This window comes from Nomascus leucogenys, chromosome 1a, assembly GCF_006542625.1.
Source record: "Nomascus leucogenys isolate Asia chromosome 1a, Asia_NLE_v1, whole genome shotgun sequence".
Taxonomy (NCBI): Eukaryota; Metazoa; Chordata; class Mammalia; order Primates; family Hylobatidae; genus Nomascus; species Nomascus leucogenys.
The window spans coordinates 63,462,379-63,489,162 of NC_044381.1; the positions used below are offsets into that span (position 1 = coordinate 63,462,379).

General features: G+C 36.9%; 1 protein-coding gene across 3 annotated transcripts in view; it reads right to left on the reverse strand.

Moving 5' to 3' along the window:
- Positions 1-441: 441 nt before the first annotated feature.
- Positions 442-26,784, reverse strand: part of SMC5 (structural maintenance of chromosomes 5) — a 99,720-nt gene continuing 73,377 nt past the window's right edge. For 2 of the 3 annotated variants that reach the window (XM_030810029.1, XM_030810031.1), the window contains 8 exons: positions 13,182-13,307; positions 10,815-10,859; positions 10,301-10,396; positions 9,745-9,849; positions 7,272-7,391; positions 5,022-5,201; positions 4,844-4,939; positions 2,896-3,129 (listed from right to left, as the gene is read on the reverse strand). In XM_030810029.1, the coding sequence (XP_030665889.1) occupies positions 2,989-3,129; positions 4,844-4,939; positions 5,022-5,201; positions 7,272-7,391; positions 9,745-9,849; positions 10,301-10,396; positions 10,815-10,859; positions 13,182-13,307 (909 nt within the window). In that variant the 3' untranslated portion in view covers positions 2,896-2,988. Of the gene's footprint in view, positions 3,130-4,843; positions 4,940-5,021; positions 5,202-7,271; positions 7,392-9,744; positions 9,850-10,300; positions 10,397-10,814; positions 10,860-13,181; positions 13,308-26,784 lie in introns of all 3 variants that reach the window. The other variant, XM_030810027.1, reaches the window with a different exon arrangement.

Consider the following 26,784-nt stretch of genomic DNA (forward strand, 5'->3'; position numbering starts at 1 on the left):
CCCAGGTTCATGCCATTCTCCTGCCTCAGCCTCCCAAGTAGCTGGGATTACAGGCGCCTGCCACCATGCCCGGCTAATTTTTTGTATTTTTTTAGTAGAGATGGAGTTTCACCGTGTTAGCCAGGATGGTCTCCATCTCCTGACCTTGTGATCCACCTGCCTCGGCCTCCCAAAATGCTGGGATTACAGGCGTGAGTCACCGTGCCCAGCCTAAACCATTTTTTCATGAGTGTTTATTGCTTCTATTAGACTGTGATTTCACTGCAGGCAGACAAGGGACTAAATTTTCTACACTTTTGAACACTAATAGACTGCTGAACACTATTTTGTAAATGTGGGTACTCGACAGACTGGTTTTTAGTAAATCTGAAAGCCAAAATGACTCTTAATAAGGTTCAGAGTATAAAAAATAGTTCTCACTTAAAATAACATACACCAAAAGAATATGAAAATATTGATTTATTATCAACGAAGTAGGATTTCCCACAAAGTTTTTTTCAATTACACACACACGAGCACACACAACAGCAGAATGAAATTACATTTTTCACATCTAAAGGTTTATACTCCAAAGAAAATAGGCATGTGTCCAAAAGACAATTAGAAAGCAAAAAATCTTTCCTTTTACTTTGAAATATGGAAAACCTTTTAACAGAGACTCTTCCCAGGCAAACCAATGAAGATTTAGGCATAGAAAATGCTTGTCACCTTAAGGTTTTTAAATATAACTGTATTCACCAAATCAAGTTTTTACTAGAAGTTTTTACGATTTTTATGTAATTAAAAATCAACTTTTGACCAGGTGCAGTGGCTCACGCCTATAATCCCAGCACTCTGGGAGGCCGAGGTGGGTGGATCATGAGGGCAGGAGTTCGAGACCAGCCTGGCCAATATGCTGAAACCCCATCTCTACTAAAAGTATAAAAAATTAGCCGGGTGTGGTGGCACGCGCCTGTTGTCCCAGTCACTCGGGAGGCTGAGGCAGGAGAATCGCTTGAACCTGGGAGGCGGAGATTGCAGTGAGCCGAGATCACACCACTGCACTCCAGCCTGGGCAACAGAGTGAGACTCCATCTCAAACAAACAAACAAACAAAAAAACTTTTGCAGAAAATAAAGTTTTAAGTGGCTGAGCCTATGTGCTAGACTTACTACTATTTAATATGCTAAAATGATACATAATTTATTCTTCACAGCTCAAAATTCAATGTAAAGCCAAATATTAATTTTGTCCATTAGAGAAATTAAATGTTTACAAACAAAGTATGGAACAGTTGTTGGCCTATGTAAATTGAAATGTAATTGACCATTTTATTTTCAAACATGCTTAATCTTCACGTTTCTTTTCACATCGATACTCATTTTGCAGAGAAATAAGATGACTGGTACTAATTTAGACAATAAACAAACTACACCAAGCACATTTTAGTAAAGATATTTTGGTGGAAAGCAAGGTAATTAACAATGAAAACATTTGGTAATATCCATTTACTAATATGTTACCAAGTTCTTCAATGTTTACATGACTTGCTCATACTAGTAAAAATGTCATTTTAAAATATTTTCATACTTCATGCATTGGAGTTAGTTTAAGAAGGGAAGGCTCCTTTAAAATTTTTATAAAGAAGAAAACACCTTTTTAAAGAGAAAATGTCTAAGTGAGAGGACATAAACTTATGGTTCATTATTTTTTGACCTAATAAGAATATAAATTTCAATGGCTACGTAAGAATATACAAAACCCAAACTGAAAGCAATTCTTCAATTTATTCAGGCAAGTAAGTCAAAAAAATAATTTTGTCATTACTGGCACAGATCCAATCCACTGTTCAAAGACATGACTTTGGACTGTCTATTTTCCTATAAGATTTATTTTTTAAAAGAAGAGAATTTGTTTGGCTCTACTAATTAGTATAACTTAGAGATAAATAAATGATTTTCCCATTTAATTCTTTTGCGGTGTAAGAAAACAGTTTTAGATTTTCTAAGATAATGGGTACATCAACATTGTAAGACAGGCCCTATAGGCTTAAGTTCTAAAAACATTATGGTTTTAAAGAAATCAATGCTTTTCCGTCACTCTTTACATAACACTGAGAAATTTCAAATATAAATTGTAGAAACCAGTATATGAAATTTTAAGAAAAATCTTACTAAAAATAATTATAAAAATGCTTTTAGAAATGTAAGATGTAAAATACAATTGACTTTAAATAAAATAAAAAAAAGCAACCCCTGCCCCCACACTTTACAAGGTTATTCTTTAAAAACGCTTGTCACCTAATTTTATTCTCAATCTTTTATTTGTATTTTGCATCATCTAGTGGCCACCTTGTAGCATTTCAAAGCAGTTCTGCTACCATTTTTGAACCCCAGTGCTTTTTTCCCTTGAAATACCAATAAAATTACAGCATCAAGTTTCATAAAACTTTCTTTTAAAGGCCCATAAAATTCCATTTCCTACTGGAGATAAGGTAATCTTTTTTAAGAGGAAGAAATGAATAGATCTGTCATAAATTATTACTATACATTAGACATTTTCATGTCAATTTTTAAAAATTAAATATAACACTGGGAGAAACTAGGACTTAGGCTCTAGAGTCACCTTTAGGCTCTAAAAGTAATTAAAGTTACTCTTCAATTAAAGCTCAGGGCTACCATATAAGTAACTTCTTGTGATTAACCCCTCTTCCACTGTACCTTTGATTTGTAATATTAAGTACCTTTTAACATGAGAACTCAATGACTCATGGTCAGAGTGCCAAGGACTCAAGTTCAACCAAGACTGAAGAAGACTTAACTTTTACTATCAGATGATATTTTGGAAAGGTCATTATGGTTTCCATTATCAACCTATTTGTATTTAAAAGCAGGTTTCCAAAAATCACTGCTTTTTGTTTTAATGAATCTCCTAACTTTTATTCAGTTGAGCCATACTTATAAACAGAATTTAACAAAAAAAATTCCCAAGTTCGCCTCTTTACTTTTATTAAGAAGGTTGAGTGAATGTAATACGGCGCCGCCGCCTTAGGAAAGCCTTTAAATTCCATCTGTTTGGTTCCAGCATATGAGGGCCATTGTAGACAAACAAAACTGTCATCTTTTCAGAATAAGGAAGATTTTGCAGGAGCTGTAAGTATTAAAACAAATTGTCATATAAGCTATATACTGAGAAGTATGGTTTTCCAACCTTACATGTGTACAGTCAAATGTATGATTTTATTTGCAATATTAATAAAACTCTTTTTTCCACTCTGTTGCCCAGGCCGGAGTACAGAGGTGTGATCTCAGCTCGGTGCAACCTCCACCACCCAGATTCAAGAGATTCTCGTGCCTCAGCCAGCCTCCAGAATAGCTGGGTTTACAGGCATGCACCACCAGGCCCAGCTAATTTTTTGTATTTTTAGTAGAGACGGGGTTTCACCATGTTGGCCAGGCTGGTCTCGAACTCCTGACCTCAGGTGATCCGCCCGCCTTGGCCTCCCAAAGTGCTGAGATCACAGGTGTGAGCCACTACGCCCAGCCAATAAGACTCTTAAGAAGCTCTTAAACACCTCTATATAAACCTTGCCAGACTGTAATTCTTACCTAAATTAGCATACCTGTAGCCTGGCCTAAGGAACAATCAAAATAAGGAATAATCGAGCCCTCTAGATTCACAGGATAACTGGGATAATTCAACTTCCTTGGCAGACCTTGGAAAAGAGTATGTCCTCCATAATTTTCCTAGGGTAGATACTTTCACTTTTTATTTATAAACACTTTTCAAGCAAGTTCTTTGATAGCCTGGTATCCTGAAAAGTGTGTAACAGGGACATTTGTAGGCTAAGGTATTTGGCAAGCAGTAGGGTATTAACAGATGTGACTATTCCACAAGACTATGTGCTGAAAAAAAGAAGACAGATGACACTATTTAATAAAAATTTGAATGTAGGATGGGCAAAAACATTTTTTTTTTTTTTTTTGGAACAAGGTCTCATTCTGTCACCCAGGCTGCAGTGCAGTGGTGTGATCTCGGCTCACTGAAACCTCCGCCTCCCGGGCTCAAGCAATCCTCATGCCTCAGCCTCCCAAGTAGCTGGGACTATAGGCACATGCTGCCACGTCCAGCTAATTTTTGCCTTTTTTTTTGTAGTGATAGGGTTTTGCCATGTTGCCCAGGCTGTTCTTGAACTCCTGGGCTCAAGTGATCCACCTGCCTTGGCCTTAAAAAGTAGTGGGATTACAGGTGTGAGCCAGTGCACCTGGCCAAAATTTTTCATGAGTACTTAAAACGGAAAAAATCTGGTTACATTAAAAACATATCTTTGAATATATATGCTTTGTAATTTATAACACTAGATTTAGCAAAAGAAAATTTCCCATTGCAATCGTTCTAGATTACAAAAAATTATCTATAAAGATAATTCTGTTTTTATCAGAATTAACCTGTGGGTAGAAGATGTTGGGATACTTAAATTTCCCCTGGGCCAGCATAGTGCTAGTGGCAAATAAAGAGGAAGGGCAGTATATGACAAGAGAGGCTTTTTTGGGAAAATGAAGAGCCAGAGTCTTAAGGGTTGTATTCCCCACTCATCTTTTAGTGCTGCAAGAGTACCTTTTCTAGAAGAGGAATGAGAAAATCTCAATTTTAGAACATAATAATATGCCTCCTACATTTCTTCCTCTGATAAAGCATGACACTGGAACTTGTCCCTTTAATAATGTAAATATTACTGTTAACCTTTTAAATTCCTTTTTTGGGAGTGTTCCTGCTAATATGTACCTGTTGGGACAAAAACTGTATGATTAAGCCACAGGGGATTTCTGAGTATATGACCACTTTTAGGTTATTTTTTACCTACCTTTGGTGTTATGAAAAAGTATTGAGATGTATTTTCTTTACAGGCAGTATTTACAACCATTTCAAACACTCTCCGTTCATTGATTGGGTCCATTCCCTAAACAATGGCAATAATAATGATTACATTTATTCCTATTACAGGATATAAGAAGATCCAAGTAACAGAACAATCACCATACCTGATTGATTTCATCAACTACTCTGAATGGACATCTATTTAGCTCCTGAAGTGCCATCAAGTATAACATGGTAGAAACACTTCTTTCACCTCCACTTTGATGATGAGGAGTTAATTCATGCAGCTGAGTACTACTGCGAAATTTAACTCTAATTCGAATTCCATATTTATCATAATCTTCCTATAAAACATTTAAAAAGTGATGAAAAATGAGATTCTCCTGGTAATGTCATTCTATTATTTGAAAATGGATTGAATTAACTGAGTAAGAGTAAAGAACTCAAAATTTAGTGACACTAGTTTAAATATGTAACAATAAATATATATGTATTTTTAAAAATAATAAATATTAAGCAACCAGTTACTATCTAAAAGCTTTAAGGGTTTTCAAGGATCTATTTAGATAAGGAAACTATTCAGATTAAATTAACATTTTCCTCCTCTATACCATTCTAGCCAAGTTTAGTGGGCTTCCCCAAGAGTTTTTAGAAATTACTGAGCAAGGAACTCTGTCCTGGAAAGGCACTATCTATTCTAGTTCCAAAGTGCTAGGTTCTTCAACTGTAGGTGAAAGCAATTAGAACACAATGAAGTGTCATGCTCTCTTGTGCTACAGAAGCGGCTGTGTATGGTAACTGCAGAGGGCCAAGAATCCCCCTAACTTCTTCAGTTGGTTAAGAAGGGAAAAACAAGGCAGGAATTACTTTGAAAACTTAAGTCATACATACACGCAATACTCAGCAAAAAGCAAGCCTGGCACATAATAGGTGCTCAATAAATATTTGTTGTAATGAGTACATTAGTGTTTTATAAATGTTGCCAAAACTGAGGATGCTCTAAGGTTTATTTACTATTCTTATTGATGGCATTTCTATGTCAGGTTCAGATTTACCTTAAAAATGAGATACATAACTTACTAATTAGGCTGGGTGTGGTGGCTCATGCCTATAATCCCAGCAATTTGGGAGGCCGAGGGGTGTGGATCATTTCAGGTCAGGAGTTTGAGACCAGCCTGGCCAACATGGGGAAATCCCATCTCTACTAAAAATACAAAAATTAGTCGGGCATGGTGGCAGGCATCTGTAATCCCAGCTACTTGGAGTCTGAGGCAGAAGAATAGCTTGAATTCAGGAGGTGGAGGTTGCAGTGAGCCAAGATCGCACCATTGCACTCCAGCCTGGGTGACAGAGCGAGACTTTGTCTCAAAAAACCGAAACAAAAAACATGAAACTTACTAATTAAAGGTTATCTATTAACTGAATAGAGCTTTAAGGTCTAAGATAGTACTGACCAAGAGAAAGATACAATGCAACCCACATACGTAATTTTCAATTTTCTAGTAGTTACTTCTTTTTTTGAGACAGAGTCTCTGTCTCACTCTGTTGCCCGGGCTGGTCTCAAACTCCTGAATTCAGTGATCCTCCTGCCTTGGCCTCCCAAAGTGGGATTAGGCATAAGCCACAGCACCTGACCTTTGCCTGTCTTAAAGAAAAATTAATTTTAGCCCAAATTGCAATGCATAAACTTATAGCACAAGAAATTAGTAGCAAATTTCCCAATATTTTCATTCTCATAAATTCTTAAATTCTTTTTTTTTTTTTGAGACAAGGTCTGGTTTTGTTGCCCAGGCTGGAGTACAGTGGCACCATTTTGGCTCACTGGAACCTCCACCTTCCAGGCTCAAGCCATCCTTGCACTTCAGCCTCCAGAGCAGCTGGGACCACAGGTGCATACCACCACACCCAGCTAATTTTTGTATTTTTACAGAGATGTGGTTTTGCCACATTGCCCAGGCTGGTCTCAAACCCATGGGCTCAAGCTATCTGCCTGCCTTGGCCTCATAAAGTGCTGAGATTACAGGCATGAGCCACCACACCTGACTATGAATTCTTAAATTCTTTATAAAAAAAAAAAAGACACTGATAATATACTATATTTCAAACTAACCTGTTTACAGAGTCTTCTAACTCCAGCTGTGGTAGCTTTACAATGTATTTATTCAATACAACTGAATAACCATTACTCAGATGTATAAAAAGAGCTATAAGGTATTAGTCACTAATTCCAAACATAACCAAAAAAAAAAAAAAAAGTGACCCTAATGGAATCCCATAGGTGGTTTTCTCCTTTCTTTCAACATTTTGGTAAACAAAACTTTTCACAGATATAACTCGAAAGTAAATAAATAATTAATATGGACTTTAAGCATATAATTAAACTTGCCAGAAACATATTTCAAATGCAATTTTACCTCATTTTCTGTGTGGAGATCAACTTCACCAGCACACTGCATGGAACTAAAAAAATTGCTGAATTTTTCATTAATTTTTTCTACCAGCTCTTTCAAAGGATTAAGCCACCTTTCTTTTACCTACAAATAAAGGCAATATAAAAACACAATTTAAAAGCAGTATCACTATATTCTGACACAAATTTTTTTTTTTTTTATTATACTTTAGGGTTTTAGGGTACATGTGCACAATGTGCAGGTTTGTTACATATGTATCCATGTGCCATGTTGATTTCCTGCACCCATTAACTCGTCATTTAGCATTAGGTGCATCTCCTAATGCTGTCCCTCCCCCCTCCCCCCACCCCACAACAGACCCCGGAGTGTGATGATCCCCTTCCTGTGTCCATGAGTTCTCATTGTTCAATTCCCACCTATGAGTGAGAACATGCGGTGTTTGGTTTTTTGTCCTTGCGATAGTTTACTGAGAATGATGTTTTCCAGTTTCATCCATGTCCCTACAAAGGACACGAACTCATCATTTTTTATGGCTGCATAGTATTCCATGGTGTATATGTGCCACATTTTCTTAATCCAGTCTATCGTTGTTGGACATTTGGGTTGGTTCCAACTCTTTGCTATTGTGAATAGGGCCGCAATAAACATACGTCTGCATGTGTCTTTATAGCAGCATGATTTATAGTCCTTTGGGTATATACCCAGTAATGGGATGGCTGGGTCAAATGGTATTTCTAGTTCAAGATCCCTGAGGAATCGCCACACTGACTTCCACAATGGTTGAACTAGTTTACAGTCCCACCAACAGTGTAAAAGTGTTCCTATTTCTCCACATCCTCTCCAGCACCTGTTGTTTCCTGATTTTTTAATGATGGCCATTCTAACTGGTGTGAGATGGTATCTCACTGTGGTTTTGATTTGCATTTCTCTGATGGCCAGTGATGATGAGCATTTCTTCATGTGTTTTTTGGCTGCATAAATGTCTTCTTTTGAGAAGTGTCTGTTCATGTCCTCTGCCCACTTTTTGATGGGGTTGTTTTTTTCTTGTAAATTTGTTTGAGTTCATTGTAGATTCTGGATATTAGCCCTTTGTCAGATGAGTAGGTTGCAAAAATTTTCTCCCATTCTGTAGGTTGCCTGTTCACTCTGATGATAGTTTCTTTTGCTGTGCAGAAGCTCTTTAGTTTAATGAGATCCCATTTGTCATTTTGCCTTTTGTTGCCATTGCTTTTGGTGTTTTAGACATGAAGTCCTTGCCCACGCCTATGTCCTGAATGGTATTGCCTAGGTTTTCTTGTAGGATTTTAATGGTTTTAGGTCTAACATGTAAGTCTTTAATCCATCTTGAATTAATTTTTGTATAAGGTGTAAGGAAGGGATCCAGTTTCAGCTTTCTACATATGGCTAGCCAGTTTTCCCAGCACCATTTATTAAATAGGGAATCCTTTCCCCATTTCTTGTTTTTGTCAGGTTTGTCAAAGATCAGATAGTTGTAGCTATGTGGCATCATTTCTGAGGGCTCTGTTCTGTTCCATTGATCTATGTCTCTGTTGTGGTACCAGTACCATGCTGTTTTGGTTACTGTAGCCTTGTAGTATAGTTTAAAGTCAGGTAGCGTGATGCCTCCAGCTTTGTTCTTTTGGCTTAGGATTGACTTGGCGATGCGGGCTCTTTTTTGGTTCCATATGAACTTTAAAGTAGTTTTTTCCAATTCTGTGAAGAAAGTCATTGGTAGCTTGATGGGGATGGCATTGAATCTATAAATTACCTTGGGCAGTATGGCCATTTTCACGATATTGATTCTTCCAACCCATGAGCATGGAATGTTCTTCCATTTGTTTGTATCCTCTTTTATTTCATTGAGCAGTGGTTTGTAGTTCTCCTTGAAGAGGTCCTTCGCATCCCTTGTAAGTTGGATTCCTAGGTATTTTATTCTCTTTGAAGCAAATGTGAATGGGAGTTCACTCATGATTTGGCTCTCTGTTTGTCTGTGATTGGTGTACAAGAATGCTTGTGATTTTTGTACATTAATTTTGTATCCTGAGACTTTGCTGAAGTTGCTAATCAGCTTAAGGAGATTTTGGGCTGAGACAATGGGGTTTTCTAGATATACAATCATGTCATCTGCAAACAGGGACAATTTGACTTCCTCTTTTCCTAATTGAATACCCTTTATTTCCTTCTCCTGCCTGATTGCTCTGGCCAGAACTTCCAGCACTATGTTGAATAGGAGTGGTGAGAGAGGGCATCCCTGTCTTGTGCCAGTTTTCAGAGGGAATGCTTCCAGTTTTTGCCCATTCAGTATGATATTGGCTGTGGGTTCTGACACAAAATTTTATGTAAATTTTGTATCAGTATCGGTCTGGGCATAACACACTTCTCTTAGAAGCATGTCATCTCATTTTCCATTATTCTACATTCCCATTTCATTAATAATCACATGATAAAAAGTAAAGATTAAAAACTAAAAAATTACCTGTGAAATGTTTTCCCTGTATTGATCTAGTTCAACCTTCTTTCCCTTTAGTTCCTCAGTTAACTGCTCTATTTCTTCTTCTCTTTTTGTATATTCCTGAACAATCTGGCAGGGGAAGAAAAAATTTCTTTAAGATAAATCTACCAAAGGATAAAACTATATACAATTTTGCAATGATTAAAACATTAACTGAAAATGCCAATTGTGCTGCACTGTTTGTATGCAAATAATATATGTTCTTATTACATACTGAAAGTGACATTTTTTATCCTTGAAAAAATAGACATTGCAGTATTTCAGGTTAGCCCAACTATTCTTTTTATAAAGAAAAGGCACAGAACATTGTGTTCCTTAGGAAGAATCTATTTAAAATTCTAATAGATTCAGAATCTGGCATTTAAAGCACATTGTTCCTGCTGTCTAGCTTATTATTACCAAGAGCTCTAGTACAGAGTGGGAGGCAAGTACTGGAGGGAACTCTGCGTGTGTATGTGTGTGTATGGGGAGGGTGGTAGTGGTGGTTGGATGCAGAATGGGAATAGAGAAACAGGCATACTGTAGGATTCAGTCCCGTGAAGCAGGAAGCTCTTGATCTTTCTTCAGTTAATAAAGCATCAATTTCATCCAATGTGTTTGGAAGGTCTTGGAAAACCTAAAGAAAAAAATTGCCTGTCATTATAGATACAATGAAAACAGTTCCATTCAAATAGTTAAAAGGAAAATAATCTGCTGAATAAGTTATCTACTATCTGTTCAACAGCATGCTGGCACACAAGGATACAAAGGAATAATAAACAGGGTCATTTGCCTTCGAAAGCTTGTACTTTAAAGAAAACAAAATGTATGTACTGGATAACACTTTAAGGCAATGTATTGATGTTGAGTATTAAAACAAGCAGTACATAAATAGGCTAGGGAATTTAGAGAAAAGAAGTATCAGTTCATGCTATAGGAGAGTTAAGAGAATTCAAAGGCCTAGAATTCATCTCCGGGCCTTAAAGCAAATGGCGAGGGCGGAGCAAGGCAGAGGGAAGATAGGAGCTTGGGAAAAAAGAATGAGTACTGCATACCATGGGGAGTGAGGAGTTGTGTCCATTTGGAATGGTGGGTACTTGCTGAATTGGTAGAATGGGTCCAGAATATGTGGGGCATTGAAAGAGAGCAAGAAGTTAGAACTTTATACTGCACTTATGAAGAACTAAAAAAGCATCCTGAGAATCTAATTACTTTGACAGTTGAATTTCACCCGAATACTATCTTCTGAGTCCATGCCATGGGGACAAATTAGAACAGATACTTTTTTTTTGAGGGGAGGCAATCAGTACATTGTTTGGCCTAGCACAACCTGCAAAGGCTATATACTACACGGTACAAAATGAATCCTGAAACCCTGAAAAAGATCTTGACATATTAATCTAATATCTTAAACTTATTATTTTAACCTCTTAGAAAGCAGTTCAACCTCTATAGACCTTCAAATATTCCTTTGTTGAATCTCTGACTTACTGAGATTTAAGCTCATGTGTCCAACATTTATTTACTCGATATCCTCACTTGACTCTAATAGGCATCTTAAATTTAAGATGGTGAAACAGAATCTGGACTTCACCCACCTTCCCTACCACTTTAAGCAACCATGTTTCTCCTTCAATCTTCTCCATTCCAGTAAATGGCATTGTAATTTGTTCAGGTGAAAAATTTAGGGGTTCTCTCTCTCATCCTTCATGTCAAATCCATCAGCAAGTCTTGCTGGCTCTGTCACTTAAAGATATCTAAGATCTGTCAACTTCTCCCTCTCTCTCTTCAGTGCTATCACCCTAATTCATGCCATTATGTATCTCTTGCATGGTCCAAAGAAATGACCTTCTAAATGGTTTCACTGCTTCCATTCTTGTATCCCTACTTTATCCTCCATTTGGAAGAAGAGAAGTTAGAGTGCTCGTTCATAAAAGTAGTAACGTCACTTTTCCGTTTAAGATCCTCCACTGGAGTCCACCCCAAAAGAATATAACCTTAATTCCTTGTATAGTCTACAAGCCCTACATAATCTTGGCTTCTGCCTTCTTCTCTGCTTGGGTAATTTTTAACCCTAATGAGATTCCTTTTATTCTGAAACATCCCAAATATACTTCTGTCTCGGGCGTTGTCTGAGCTGTTTTCTCTGTCTGGAATACTTTTCCTTGACATTTTCACTTGACTATCTGTTCTCTTCATTCAGGACTGTTATAAAATGGTATCTTTTCAAAGGAGGCTTCCCTGACCAAGTTCCCATCCATGTCACTCCATCTCCTCACCCTGTTTTATTTTTCTTAGCATCTCTTGCTATCTGACATTATCTGATTTTTGATTTGTGTTTTCATCTACCCAATCTTCCAGACTAGAATATAAGTTTCAGCTGAGAAGGAAGTATGTCTGTCTTGTACAATGCTTGACATATAAGAGGTAATTAACACATTTTAATGAATATCTTCTAATTTTGATTCAAAAACAGTATGACTTATCAAGAATAGAATCATGCTTTTTCTGAAAGAAAAAATTAGTACAGATTGTACTTATATTTGTAACAACACAATGTATTCTGAAGACATTCTACTGTTTTTAGAAACAAGCTTCTCAATTTGTTTTAAAGATATCTACTGAGTTCCTAGTATGTATCCAAATAGTCGAATCCATTCTCTGGGATTTCTGTGTCTGATATCATAAAATAAATCAATTGAGGATTTGAAAATTATAATCCATTAATTTTTTTCCAGTTGTTTATATCTGTAGTAGCCATTTCATTATCTATTGAAATAGATGGCATTTGAAATGAAGAATTTTAAAGACACACCAATTCTAGATATTTTAAAACTTATTTTCTAATTTCATTTTGACATTATTCTGAATAGGTATGAAGGCAAAGTATCATCCCCACTTGTCACAGAGGTATATAATTAACGGTGGAATGTGACTAAAGGGCAGCATCTCCTAATTTTACTGAGTGGTATGTCAGCATAAAAAATATAATGGAAATAAGACCTCTTTTTTCCTTTTCTTACTGGCAGATGTTAGCCCTAAATATTCAGCTCCTATTGAACCCTAAACACCCCAATTTCCAGGGAAACATTTTCATTTTCCCTTTATTTTTAAAATATCCTATTTATTAATTCTGATATGCCAATTACTGGCACAATGTTTCCATGAAAAACTGTATATGTTCCAACTGTACCCGTTAAAAGGCATTTGTATTGGAAGAATAAATGTTATAGTACCAATAACATTGATCTGTTAAGTGACATTATTTTATATATATATATTCAGTTTAAAAATGTGGAAAAACTCCCTATTTTTTACGACACATCATGTTTTTTCACGGCCTGTTACAATGCCTAAGATCCTATAATCTTAAAAATATGTTAAATATGGCAACTGTAGCATTATATACTTTTTATACTTACTGTCTGGTATTCTTGAGGAAGAGTCTGCTCTGCACCCAGGTTACATACTTGCCTAGCTCTCTTCATAAGTTCCTTGCATTTCTGCAATAATCTCTGTCTATTTTCATCCAATTCAATGAAATGTTGCTATTAAAAAAATTTATTTTGAAAATTTGAATGTTACTGTTAAAGCAGAGGGATGTTTTATTAAACTACCACATATTAAATACATTGTTGAATTCTGATTATAATGATAATCAAATTATCTGAAACCGTTATCTTAAATAATGACTCTTTCTATTATAAAGGTTAAATTTGAACTTAAACTTTTTTTTTTTTTTTTTTTTGAGACGGAGTCTCGCTCTGTCACCCAGGCTGGAGTGCAGTGGCGCAGCCTCGGCTCACTGCAAGCTCCGCCTCCCGGGTTCACGCCATTCTCCTGCCTCAGCCTCTCCGAGTAGCTGGGACTACAGGCGCCCGCCACCACGCCCGGCTAATTTTTTTGTATTTTTAGTAGAGACGGTGTTTCACCGTGGTCTCGATCTCCTGACCTCGTGATCCGCCCGCCTCGGCCTCCCAAAGTGCTGGGATTACAAGCGTGAGCCACTGCGCCCGGCTGAATTTAAACTTTAAAATACATCAGCATATCAACAACCTGGCATTTCTCTAATCCATAAGAGGTGTAAAATTTAAATTTTACCGCCTTTTTCTGAAAGTCTAGCTTAGCTCCATGTAATTATATTTTATTTATTTATTTATTTATTTATTTAAGACAGGCTTGCTCTGTCACCCAGGCTGGAGTGCAGTGACATGACGTGATCTCAGCTCACTGCAACCTCCACCTCCCAGATTCAAGTGATTATCACGCCTCAGCCTCCCGAGTAGCTGAGATTACAGATGTGTACCACCATGCCTGGCTAATTTTTGTGTTTTTAGTAGAGCCAAGGTTTCACCATGTTGGGCAGGCTGGTCTCCAACTCCTGGCCTCAAGTGATCCATCCGCCTTGGGCTCTCAAAAGTGCTGGGATTACAGGCGTGAGCCACCAGGCCCGGTCATGTAATTATATTATAATCAGATTTGAGATACACAGTACACAGGCTTCATATCAGAAAACTCAGCACTCAAATGTAGTTAGAACCTTTAAATCATGCTTGATAGTTTTCCAAGTACCTTCCATATAGTTATTTATTCATGGACCTATTCATTCCTTCACCAAATAATTACTGAGAACCTATTAAATGCCAGTATTATAATCTGCATTGGTCACAGAAAGGTGAATAAGGAGAAAGAGACACAGAATCATTATAATAACAGAAACAGGTACTCTTTACTGAATGCTTATGTGCTAGGCCCTTGGCTAGGTGCTTCGCATACATGATTCCCTTTATTTCTCACAAACACTGCACAGTAATATTATCCTCATTTAGTGCATGGAAAAAAAAAAAAAAAAAAAAAAGAGACTGAAAGGAATTAAGTAACTTGCCCAAGCCCACACATTTACTTAGAGACTGTCATGATTCAGATCCCTGTCTGCTTACAGGACACATGCTCTTTTCATTACAGCATGGCACCTCTCAGCAGGAGCAGATTGGACAGAGTATGTATGTAGGGAAGGTCAGAGAGGTCACAGAAGCTATGACAACTTAACAGCCTTAAATGACAAGAAATAAGGAACAGCAGCAGATGACATTCCAAGGATAGGTGATTATGAATTTTAAGGCATATGAGCCTCAAAGACCTGCTTATTTAAGAAACAAGTAATCTAATGTGGTTGGAGGAGAGGAATTTGTAAGGATGTAAAAAGATCAGAGTTGGTAAAATGGACAAGGGCCAGACTGCAAAAATTTCACATGTAACAGGGAAGGTATCTCATCTACTAAATGTCTTCTGTAGGTCAAGCACTGTTACAACCACTATCCTGTTAATTGTTCTAATCCCAATTATGATCTTAAAGAAAAGGGTTATCTCTATTTGTAGATGTGGCTCAGACACATTAAGAAACTTGCCCAAGGTTATGGAACTAGCAGATTTCTGAGAAATAAAACAGGTCTGGTTTGCTCTTTTCACTAACCCTCAAACTCTGGTTGGCACAAAAAACAGTTGGGGGTGGGGGATCTGGAATGGCCTAAGCACATTCCAGATCTATTTGATTAATATCTCTGGGGCTGAGGTCTGGACACCTGTATTATTAAGGGGGCCCTCAGGTGACTTTTATGCACACGGGTTTGATGGCAAATAAACTAAGCCAAGACAATAGTTATGAAAAGTAAAAGGATATATACTGGACCAAACTGAAAATACAAGCAATCCTTTATACTAACCACTTAGTACTATGGTTTCCTTGAATAAATTCCTCAGTCCCTATAGCTTGAGAGAAATAAAAGAAAATGTTAAAGATTCTCAATCACCCCTACTCTGCTAAGGACCATTGTAATCAGGCAAATGCAAAACAAGGAACAGCTGGATAGAAACTAAATACTCCTAATTTCTTCTATTCCTGATTCCTGTTCCTCTGGACGTTGCTAAAATAAAGTATTAGAACATTATGGAAAAGAAATATCAATGAGTTGATAATTTGAAGCTCTGGACTTACAAAGATAAAATCTCATTTAATAGTTTCTGTTTGGTGGCATATGTGTAATAAAATATTTAACTGAGAAAATATTCTATAAATACGTGTTTGTGATACAGATCTTCACACAGCACCTGTTTTGCTTTTTGTTTTTAAAACCACAATTCTTGCTGAGCTTTTTAAGGGTGGAAGTGGGAAGGCATATATAATTATATCAGATAATGCTGTAAAGTCAGACTAGCGAAAAGGCTTTATCTACATTTCTGCTTACAGTCTAGCCTTTAATAGTTAATAGAGAATAGAAAATACTCCATCTGTTTAAGAGATGAGTGAAATGTACAAAATATCCCCCACTAACATCTCAAAAAAGATTACTTTGTAGTTATATACCTTAGAAAAAATTTGTAAGTATTATCTTTTTTTCTAAAATTCTTTTTGTGAAAGGTCACTTGTCACGGAAATTGTACAGATACCTCAACATTGAACAAGAAAAACCTTTTCTAAGAAGGCCCTCTTGTGGAAGAAGTAAGAATTATTCACAGAATTTCTTATGAAAACCGTATATGTTAAAACTGTTAATTTAGGAACAGTTCATTAGAATAAGAATCAAATAAAATGAAAACCATTTTCTATACGAATAAAATTAAGTCCTAGGTATCAACTTTTACTAAAACATTAGCTGTAAATTAACACATTTCTTCCTCAATTTTCCCTTAATAAAATGTCATTCCAATTTAGTTCATTTCAAATTCAAATGTTAACCATTTGTTTTAGTTACCAGACAGAATACACACTTAAAAATATAAAATTCATTCATTTTTTTAGAAAGTCAACTTTAAATTTTAATGTAATACTAGAAATTTAGAATAATAATCTTAACTTTTAATACACAAGACCATAAATTCTACTTAATCATAAACAATAAAATAATGGGAATAATACTATTTCCTTGTAAAATGTTTTCTTCAAAATTATACACATCTCATTTAAGTAAAAAAAAAAAAGTCTCCTATGAAACAGTTCTTTTTTGAGGGAGTGGCAAGCAGGTAGGCAGAAGAGAGGTCAGATGAAAAGCACAGAACTCCTAAATTTGGTATTAGAATAAGCAAATAAATGTAACAACTTTCCATTTTTATAACTAATATTAATTCTGATGTAAATCTATACTTTTAAAGGAAACACTGGCTTCATGCTAAGCAGCACACTAGGCATCTTGATGTATATTATTAAACTGAATATCATAATATCCCTCCAAATTAGGTATCATACTTATGGCTGAAGATAATGATTAAGCTTGGAGTGGTTAGGAAACCTGCCCACGGTCAAAAACAAAATAACAGAAATTTTTATCGACCTCTGTATTTGGATTCACACACAGCTTACTAACTTGTCCTAAAAATAGTCCATAAGTTAGTGACATTACCAAAGAGAGGCTTCCCACCATCTGCCTTTCTCAGGGGGTTTTATAGGTCTGTTGCCCTATTTACCTTCCAAAAATCTGAGAAAGTATCAAACTCCATGGTGGTTAGTTACCTCTAAGTCCCCTCATAAATACAATCTCCACTGAAATTCTGTGTCAATCTTCTTTTGTGAATTTATTTTCATGACAGAAAAAAGGACAAAACCAAGTGGTAGCAACAGTTCCTCAGAGCAACCTGCCATGTGTTCAAAGGGACAAGTAGGAAAAAAAAATTTCTCTTTGGTTCAAATGAAGCTGCATAGCAGGAACAGATTAGATAAAATCATGTGCAGGTAAATGGCAGCAAACATGAGAAGAAAACAAGAGTAGGTAAAAGAGAAAGTGAACTACCATACACCTATTCTACTACGTACTTTTAGTCATCATTCTTGACTCTTTCAAATGTGTGGCTAATGACTATGATCAGACAGCAACAAACATTTATTAAGCACGCACAAGAAGAAATGAAAGAAACTTACAAAAGGGCTGGTAAAGCATTTATACATGAAAAGCATTTAAAAATTTTATTTATTTTTTTTTTTTAGAGATAAGGTCTTACAATGTTGCCCAGGATGGACTTGAACTCCTGGACTCAAGTGATCCTCCTATCTCAGCCTCCAAAGTAGTTGGGACAATAGGTACACTCAGATCATTTAAGAACTTTCAAATCAACATATGAATAAGAAAAACAGAGTGGTGTAAAATATTGCTGAGGAAATGCAAAATAAAGTCAGAGGTAGTATTAAGTAAGGTTACTTATGTGTGTCAAGGAAGAGTTCTGGTCTTAAAAGCAGCAACAGACTCAGAATGAAAAGGGTGAACGAACGATACGGGAAAGATACAGAGGTTATGAACAATGGTAGGAACACTGGAACAGCCAACCAAGGTAAAAAAGGCTAGAAGTTGGAAGTAGACATTAGAAGACTACTGTAAAGCTTTGGATGATGTATAATATTATAAAGCTGTAGATTTCTGCAGCAGAATATAAAAATGAGCACAATTTTTTTTTTTCTGGCAGTTAAATGAGTGCAAAATTCGTAAAGAGTGAGGCCACAGCTATTAGGACTTAATGTCTAGACAGGGCGGTAGCCATGATAGTTAGAAAGAGGTGAATTAGTAATGTGGTAATGTCTAAATTGGGCAAAGGGCAAGGAAAAGGAACAAGAACAAAAAGAGAATCAAAATGTGCTAAGTGAAGTTTCTCCAGTTAATTTTAAAATTATGCAAATGGCTGGGCATGGTGGCACATGCCTGTAATCCCAGTACTTTAGGAGGCAGAGGTGGGAAGATTGCTTGAGGTTAGGAGTTTGAGACCAGCCAGGGCAACATAGTGAGAACTATCTCTACAAATAAAAAATAATTAGCCAGGTGTGTGGCATGCACCTGTAGTCCTAAATACCAGGAAAGGCTGAGGCAGGAGGATTGCTTGAGCCAAGGATTTTCAGGCTGCAGGAAGCTGTTGACCGTGCCACCGCACTTCAGCCTGGGTAAGAGAGTAAGATCCCGTTCTCAAGGAAACAAAACAAAACAGCAAATGTGTTGAGAAATTATGCACTATTAAAATATAATCAAAATAATACATAACGAGTTACGTTGGCTATTTGTGCTTTCTGAATAACCAAAATGCAGTCAACTACAGGAATTTTAACTTTAAATTTGAAAGTGGCTGTCTTGGTAAAAAAAAAAAAAAAAAAAAAAAAAATTAGTAATTCACTGATTAAAAACAAAACCCCCTCCCCAAAAACTTTCCTACTTTCCAGAAACACAGCAGTCAGCTCTACTCAAAACAGTATTTCTTGGCCAGGTGTAGTGGCTCACACCTGTAATCCTAGCACTTTGGGAGGCCGAGGCGGGTGGATCATTTGATGTCAGGAGTTTGAGGCCAGGCATGGTGAAACACCATCTCTGCTAAAAATGCAAAAATTAGCCGATTAGCCGGGTGTGGTGGCGCTCGCCTGTAGTCCCAGCTACTTAGGAGGCTGAGGCAGGAGAATCGCTTGAACCCAGGAGACCGAGGTTGCAGTGAGCTGAGATCATGCCACTGCACTCCAGCCTGGGTGACAGAGCAAGACTGTCTCCAAAAAAAAAAAAACAAAAACCTCAAAACACAGTATTTATCCTATTTACTAATAAAATGGATCAGGAGAGAACACCCTGCCAACTTGTACTAATCTCAGTCCATCTATAAGGGCTACTGGAAGAGTATCTCTCACTGTGTCAAGTGTGGGTTAAAGTTTAAGAGCATACTTACTCCAAAGCCATTGATTTCATACTTCTGTAAACATGACACAAACAAATAATTTTCTTAAATTCTCATCAATACTGATGAAAACTTCAGGCACCAGAATCAAATATTGTATTGTTGATATGGTTTGGCTGTGTCCCCACCCAAATCTCATCTTGAATTCCCACGTGTTGTGGCAGGGACCTGGTGAGAGGCAACTGAATCATGGGGGCAGATCCTTCCTGTGCTGTTCTCATGATAGTAAGTCTCACGAGATCTGATGGTTCTATAAGGGGGAGTTTCCCTGTACAAGCTCTCTCTTTGCCTGCCACCATCCATGTAAGATGTGACTTGCTCCTCCTTGTCTTCCACCATGATTGCGAGGCCTCCCCTGCCATATGGAACTGTAAGTCCATTAAACCTCTTTCTTTTGTGAACTGCCCAGTCTGGGGTATGTCTTTATCAGCAGCATGAAAACGGACTAATACAATTGTGTTATTGGATATGACACACAATATGACTACACATATTAATAGTATCTGCCTGATAGGTCAACTTCTTCATGAAACCTCTTTTATAACAACATTTCCTATATGGAACAACCACATTCATAAGCTCAATCAATGAAGTAACTTCAGTATGGACTCTACAATTACTTACCAATAGAACAGATGAAAAAGTAGCAGATGACATTCCCCACATGCCCAGGAAATAAGCCCTGATGAGGCTCTCCTCTGGTAGCTAGTTCAGTTTCTTCACTCCCCACTCCCATTTGGGACTTACCTTTGATTGCTTTTTGCTGGACACTGACTACCTATTTAGAATACTATTGCTATTCATTCTGCCATCCTTTCCTTCCTTTGTTCTTGGTGAAGGTGGGGAGTTGGGGAGAGGACTTTCCTGTCTTCCACATCTCTGGCTTTTGCCCAGTCCTAGCATATCAAACCTAATCTTCAGCTTCGTTTGGCTATGTGTGTTTGTGCCTGCATGCTCCTAGTTGCTTATCTGCTAGCAAAACTGTTTTTCTTAAGTCAAAGGGTTTGAAGAGGTTGGCTTCAGAATAATAAAGCTGCTCCTTTACTCTGATCTAACGTTTCCATTCACCTGTGCAGTCCTATGTCTACATTTCCTAAAATCTATCCTCTGTGGATGCTTTCCACGAAAAGGCACTCCTACATAGCTCACATTTATGTAACAAATACATTTATGCAGTTAAGTTACAGTGAATCATGTACATAACCCTGCTGGAGAGTGACAGACCCTGGTGAAATAGAAGAATAGATGGGGAAGGGTAAAAATAGACTCTGACTACATGAATAGGTTTAAAAATCTGCAACAAATATGGCAAGGGTTAACATTTGTTAAAGAGGGGTAGTGGACACATGGATGTTATGTTACTCTTCATATTCTTGTATGTGTTTAAAGTTACGTAATAAAAATACTAGTAAAAAGACAAGTGAAATAAATGATAAAACTCTAACTTAATTTTTTTTGTAACTCATTTCAGTTTTCTTCCCTAACTTTTGGGGTGTAACCAAGGAATCATAAACAGCAATATTTAAAGGAGACAACTTGATGAATTCTGACAAATATACACACCTGTAAAGCTATTACCATGAAGATAATAAACATATCTATCACCTTCAAAAGTTCTGAAATTATATAGTGTATGCTCTCTTTTGGTCTGGTTTCTTCCACTCAGCTTCACTGAGATACATTTATGTGTGTATCAGTAATTCATTTCTTATTGTGGCAGAGTAATATTCCACATACCATAATTTGTTTAATCATTCAGGTGTTGCTGGGCATTAACCTCCATGTTTTTTGTTGCTGTGTTTTTTTTTTTTTTTTTTTTTTTTTTTTTTTTTTTTTTTTTTTTTTAAGACAGGGTCTTGCTCTACTGCCTAGGCTAGAGTGCAGTGACATGATCACTGCTCACTGAAGCCTCAACCTCCCAGGCTCAAGTGATTCTCCAACCTCAGCCTCTCGAGTAGCTGGGACTACAGGCATTCACCATCATGCCTGGCAAATTTTTAATTTTTTGTAGAAACAGGGTCTTGCTATGTTGCCCAGGCTGGTCTCAAACTCCTGGGCATGATTCTCCTGCCTTGGCCTCCTAAAGTGCTGGCATTATAGGCATGAGCCACTGCACTTAGCCTTAATTCCAGTTTTTAGCTATTACAAAGACAGCTGTTACACATTTGTGTACCAGTCTTTCATAGACATATCCTTTCATTTCATGTTAGGTATATGTTTAGCCCTTAAACTCCCAAATGATTTTCCACAGTGATTATATATTTTAAATTCCCACCAGCAGTGTATGACAGTTCCAGTTGCTCCAAATTCTCAGCAATTTAGGATGATAAGTCTTTTAAAATTTTAGCAATTCTAGTGAGTCTATGGTGTAACTCATGCCTTTAATATAAGCTTCCCTACGGACTAATAAGGTTGGGCATCTTTTTTATATATATATATATATATTTTTTTTTTTTCTTTTCTACCCAAGATCAGTAAAGTCAGGTTGGGCATCTTTTCACGTGCTTATTTACTATTCACATACTTCCTGTAGTATGGTGAAATTCTTTGCCCATTTTTTCACTGGGTTGTTGGTCTTCTTTGTATTGATAGTTGAAATTATTTTTATAGCATCCATCAGGGGTCAGCAAACTTTAAAGGCCAGTAAGGAAATTAGGCTTTGAGGGCCATATAAAGTCTCTGTCACATTACACACACACACATAGACACACACACGCTCTCTCTCTCTTTAAAAAATATGAAAACTATTCTTAGCTCACAGGGACTTTACAAAAACAAGACCTTGGGCTAGATTTGGCCCACCGGCATAGACCTCTTGGTCTAGATACAAGTCCTCTGTGAGGTGTATTGCAAATATATTCTCCCAGTTTGTAGCTTGCCTTTTTGTAACAGCATCTACTGAAAACAAAAGTTACTCATTGTGATGAATGCAATGATTCTTTTTCTAATTTGTGCTTTTTCTATTTTATCTAAGAAATCCTTGCCAAAACCAAGGTCACTAAGATTTTCTCTTACATTTTCTTCAAGAAGTTTTATAATTTTAGCTCTTACATTTAAGTCTGTGACTCATTTGTATATGATACGAGGTAAGGGTATGGTTCATTTTTTACATATGACCATATGACTATGCAATTGTTCCAGCACTATTTGTTACAAAGATTACTCTTTCCCGATTGAAATCCCTGGGCATCTTTGTCAAAAAAAAAAAAAAAAACAACTGACCATAAATATGTGGATGTATTTCTAGATTCTCTATTCGGTTCCATTGATCCATATATATCTACTTTTATACCGATACAATGTCTTGATTGTTGTAACATCATAATAAATTTTAAAATCAGTGGGAGTCCTGAAACTTATTCAAAGTTGTTTTTGCTCTTATAAGTCCATTGCATTTTAGAATAAGTCAATTTCTATAATCTGGCTAGGAATTTTATTGAATTTATAGATTTGGAAGAGAAATGGCATTTTAAGAAATCCTGAATTTTTGATCCATGAACACAATGTATTTAATTTCTCTCAGCAAAGTTGTCTCTCATCAAAGTTTCATAGTTTTCAGGATACAAGTCTTTTAAATATATCCCTAGTATTTTTTTCCTTTCTTTTTTTGGGACAGAGTCTTACTCTGTCACCCAGGCTGGAGTGCAGTGACATGATCTCGGCTCACTGCAACCTCTGCCTTCTGGGTTCAAGTGATCCTCTTGTCTCAGCCTCCTGAGTAGCTGGGATTACAGGCGTGTACCACCATGCCCAGCTAATTTTTGTATTTTTAGTAGAGACAGGGTTTCGCCATGTTGGCTAGGCTGGTCTCGAACTCCTGACCTCTGATTATCTGGCCACCTTGGCCTCCCAAAGCCTTTCTTTTTAATGACAGGGTTTTATCCCCTCGTCCAGGAGGCTGAAGTGCAGTGGTGAAATCACAGCTCATGGCAGCCTTGACCTTCCGAGCTCAAGCCATCCTCCAGCCTCGGCCTCCCAAAGTGCTAGGATTATAGGTATGAGCCACCATGACCAGCCAGGTATTTCATTTTTGATGCTATTGTAAATAGCACTGTTTTAAAATTGCAATTGCCAATTGTTCACTGTTTGTAGGTGGGGCTGCAATGAATTTCTATATATTGAACTTATCTCCTACAATCTTGCTAAATTTTCATTGATGGTTCTAGTAGCATTTTTGTAGATTCCTTAAGATTTTCCATAGAGATGATCATGTTTGGAGGTTTTTTTTTACATTTAATACATGTAATTTTTCTAGCCTTACTGCACTGACTAGAACTTCCAGTACAATGTGGACTAGAAGAGGTGAGGGTGGGCATTTTCCTTGTCCCCAATCGTAAGGGGACAGTTTTCCACCAAGATTGATATGAGCTGTTGGTTTTCAGATATCCTTTATCAGAATGATGAAGTCTTCGATTCCTAGTTGCAAAAAGTTTTTATAATGAAGGGATGCTGAATTTTGACATTTTTCTGTATATATTGAAATGATCATCTAGTTTTTCAGTTTTGGTCTGTTAATATGGTGAATTATATTGATGAATATCCAAATATTAAACCAACCTTATATATCTGAGATAAAACTTAATTGGTTACAATGTATTACTTTTTACATATTGTTGGATTTGACCTGCTAACATTACATTAAGAATTTTTGGGTCTATGTTAATGATAGGTATTAGTCTGTAGTTCTCTTGTCTTTAGTATCAGGTAATGCTGGCCTCATATAATGCTGCAAGAAGTATTCTCTCCTCTTCACCTTCTGGAAAATCTTAAGTAGAACTGGTATTAATTCTTTTTTTTTTTTTTTTTTGAGACAGGGTCTCACTCTGTCGCCCAGGCTGAAGTACACTAGTCCAATCACACCTTAGTGTAGCCTTGACCTCCCAGGCTCAACTGAGCCTTCCACCTCAACCTCCTGAGTAGCTAGCTGAGATTACAGGTGCATTCCATCATGCCTGGATAATTTTTGTATTTTTTGTAGAGACAGGGTTTTGCCACGTTGCCCAGACTGGTCTTGAACTCCTGACTCAAGGGCTCCACCTGCCTCGGCCTCCCAAAGTGCTGGGATTACAGTGTGAGCCACTACACTCAGCTGGGATTAATTCTTTCATAAATGCTTGGTAGAATTAACCAGTGAAGATTTTGGGACTGAAGTTCCCTTAGTGGTAAAATTTTTAATGGGAAATTCAATTTTTAAAATAAATATAAGGTTAGTCTAGTTACGTATTATCTTCTTGAGTGACCTTTGGTAGTTTTGTGTCTTTTAAGAAATGTGTCCATTTCATCAAAGTTGTCAAATTTATTGGCATGAGGTTTTTAATCGTATTCTCTTAATATCCTTTAATGTCTATAGGATCTGTAGTGTTATTCTGTCATGCTCCCTGCACTGTGGTGTGGAAACTCTTTCCAAGCAGTAAGATGAGGGAATCATAGGGCTCACTTTGTTTTCTACCCCTTCTCTCAAGGATCGCTGTCCTGTGCTGCCCGTTGTCCAATGTCTGAAAACCTCTATTTGACATAGTCACATCTTTTAGTGGTTTCAAGTGAGACAGTAAATATGGTTCCGGTTACTTCATCATCACCAAGAATGGAAGCTTTACTTTTTATAATGAAAAATTTCAAACATATACAAAAGTAGAGAGAATGGTATAAACTTTCACATACCTATTATCCAGCTTCAACAATTATCAAATCATAACCAATATTGTTTCATGTATACTCTCTTCCTAAATGGCCCTCTCTCTGGAATATTTTGAAGCAACCCCAGACAGCCTATCCTTTCCTTCATAAATATTGTGGAAATGTATCTTTAAAAGACAAAGACTTAAAAAAAACCCCATAACCATAATACCACTATCAAACCTAAAAATATTATCAATAAATTCTATTATCAAGTACTGAGTCAGTATTCAAATCTCCCTTTTTTCTACCTTTTAAAAGTAGTTGATTTGTTTAAATCAGAATCAAAATAAGGTGTACACATTATATTTGGTTAATACATTTCTTAAGTCCTTTTAAACTTTTAGGTTTCCCCTTCCATTTTTCCTTGAAAGTATTTTAGAAACTGTACTGTCTAATAAAATAGAAACTAGTCACGTGTGGCTATAAAGCACTAAAATGTGGCTAAAGCGACTGAGAAACTGAATTTTAAATTCGAACCTAAATTTAAAATTAAAAACTGATACTTGTTCCTAGCTATTGGAAAATGGAACAGCTTGGGTATGTGAACCTAACTTTTTCAACTATCAGTTTGAGAAAATCAAAATACAGATCAAGTATTTCTGATGAAAATTTACTATCTGACTTGAGATGTGTTTTAAGTATAAAGTATTTTGAAGACTATGAGATACAAAATAGCTTATTAGTAAATTTTCAATATTGCTTATAAGTTGAAATGACAATATTTTGGATATACTGGGTAAAATATATTATTGTAATTCATTTAACCCATTTCTTTTTGCTTTTTAAAATCTGGCTACTACAAAGTTACATGTAGGCTGGGTGCAGTGGCTCACGCCTATAAACCCAGCCTTTGGGAGGCTGAGGTGGGTGGATAACCTGAGGTCAGGAGTTTGAGACCAGCCTGGCCAACAAAGTGAAACCCCGTCTCTACCAAAAATACAAAAAAATTAGCAGGGCATAGTGGTATGCCTGTAGTCCCAGCTACTTGGGAGGCTGAGGCAGGAAAATCGCTTGAACTAAGAAGGCGGAGGTTGCAGTGAGCTGAGACTGCACTCCAGCCTGGGCGACAGAGTGAAGACTGTCTCAAAAAAAAAAAAAAAAAAAGTTACATGTAGAACTTAAACACTGTATTTCTACTGGACAGTGCTGAAGTAAATTATTTGTCCTACAGAGTTCCTTATATTCTAGGTTTTGCTGACTGTATTCCTCAGTGTCATTTAATATATTTCTTCCTGTCCTGAATTTATTGTAACCTGGTAGTTTTAAACCAGTGGTTCTCAACCGGGGGTACTTTTGCTCCCCAGGGGGCAAATGTCTGGAGACATTTTTGATTGTAACAACTGGGGGGAAGTACGTGTGTGTGTATACTACTGACATCTAACAGGCAGGGGCTAGGGATGCTGTTAAACATTCTAAAAAGCACAAAAAAATTTATCCACTCTAAAATGTCAATAATGCTGAGGTGAGAAACCCTGTTGTAGCGACTTAGACTGCAATTTGATTTTTTTAATAAGACTATTTGATATGGTTTGGCTCTGTGTCCCAACCCAAATCTCATGTTGAACCGTAATCCCCAATGTTGGGGGAGGAATCTAGTGGGAGGTGACTGGCTCATGAGGGTGGATTTCCTCCTTGCTGATCTCATGATATTGA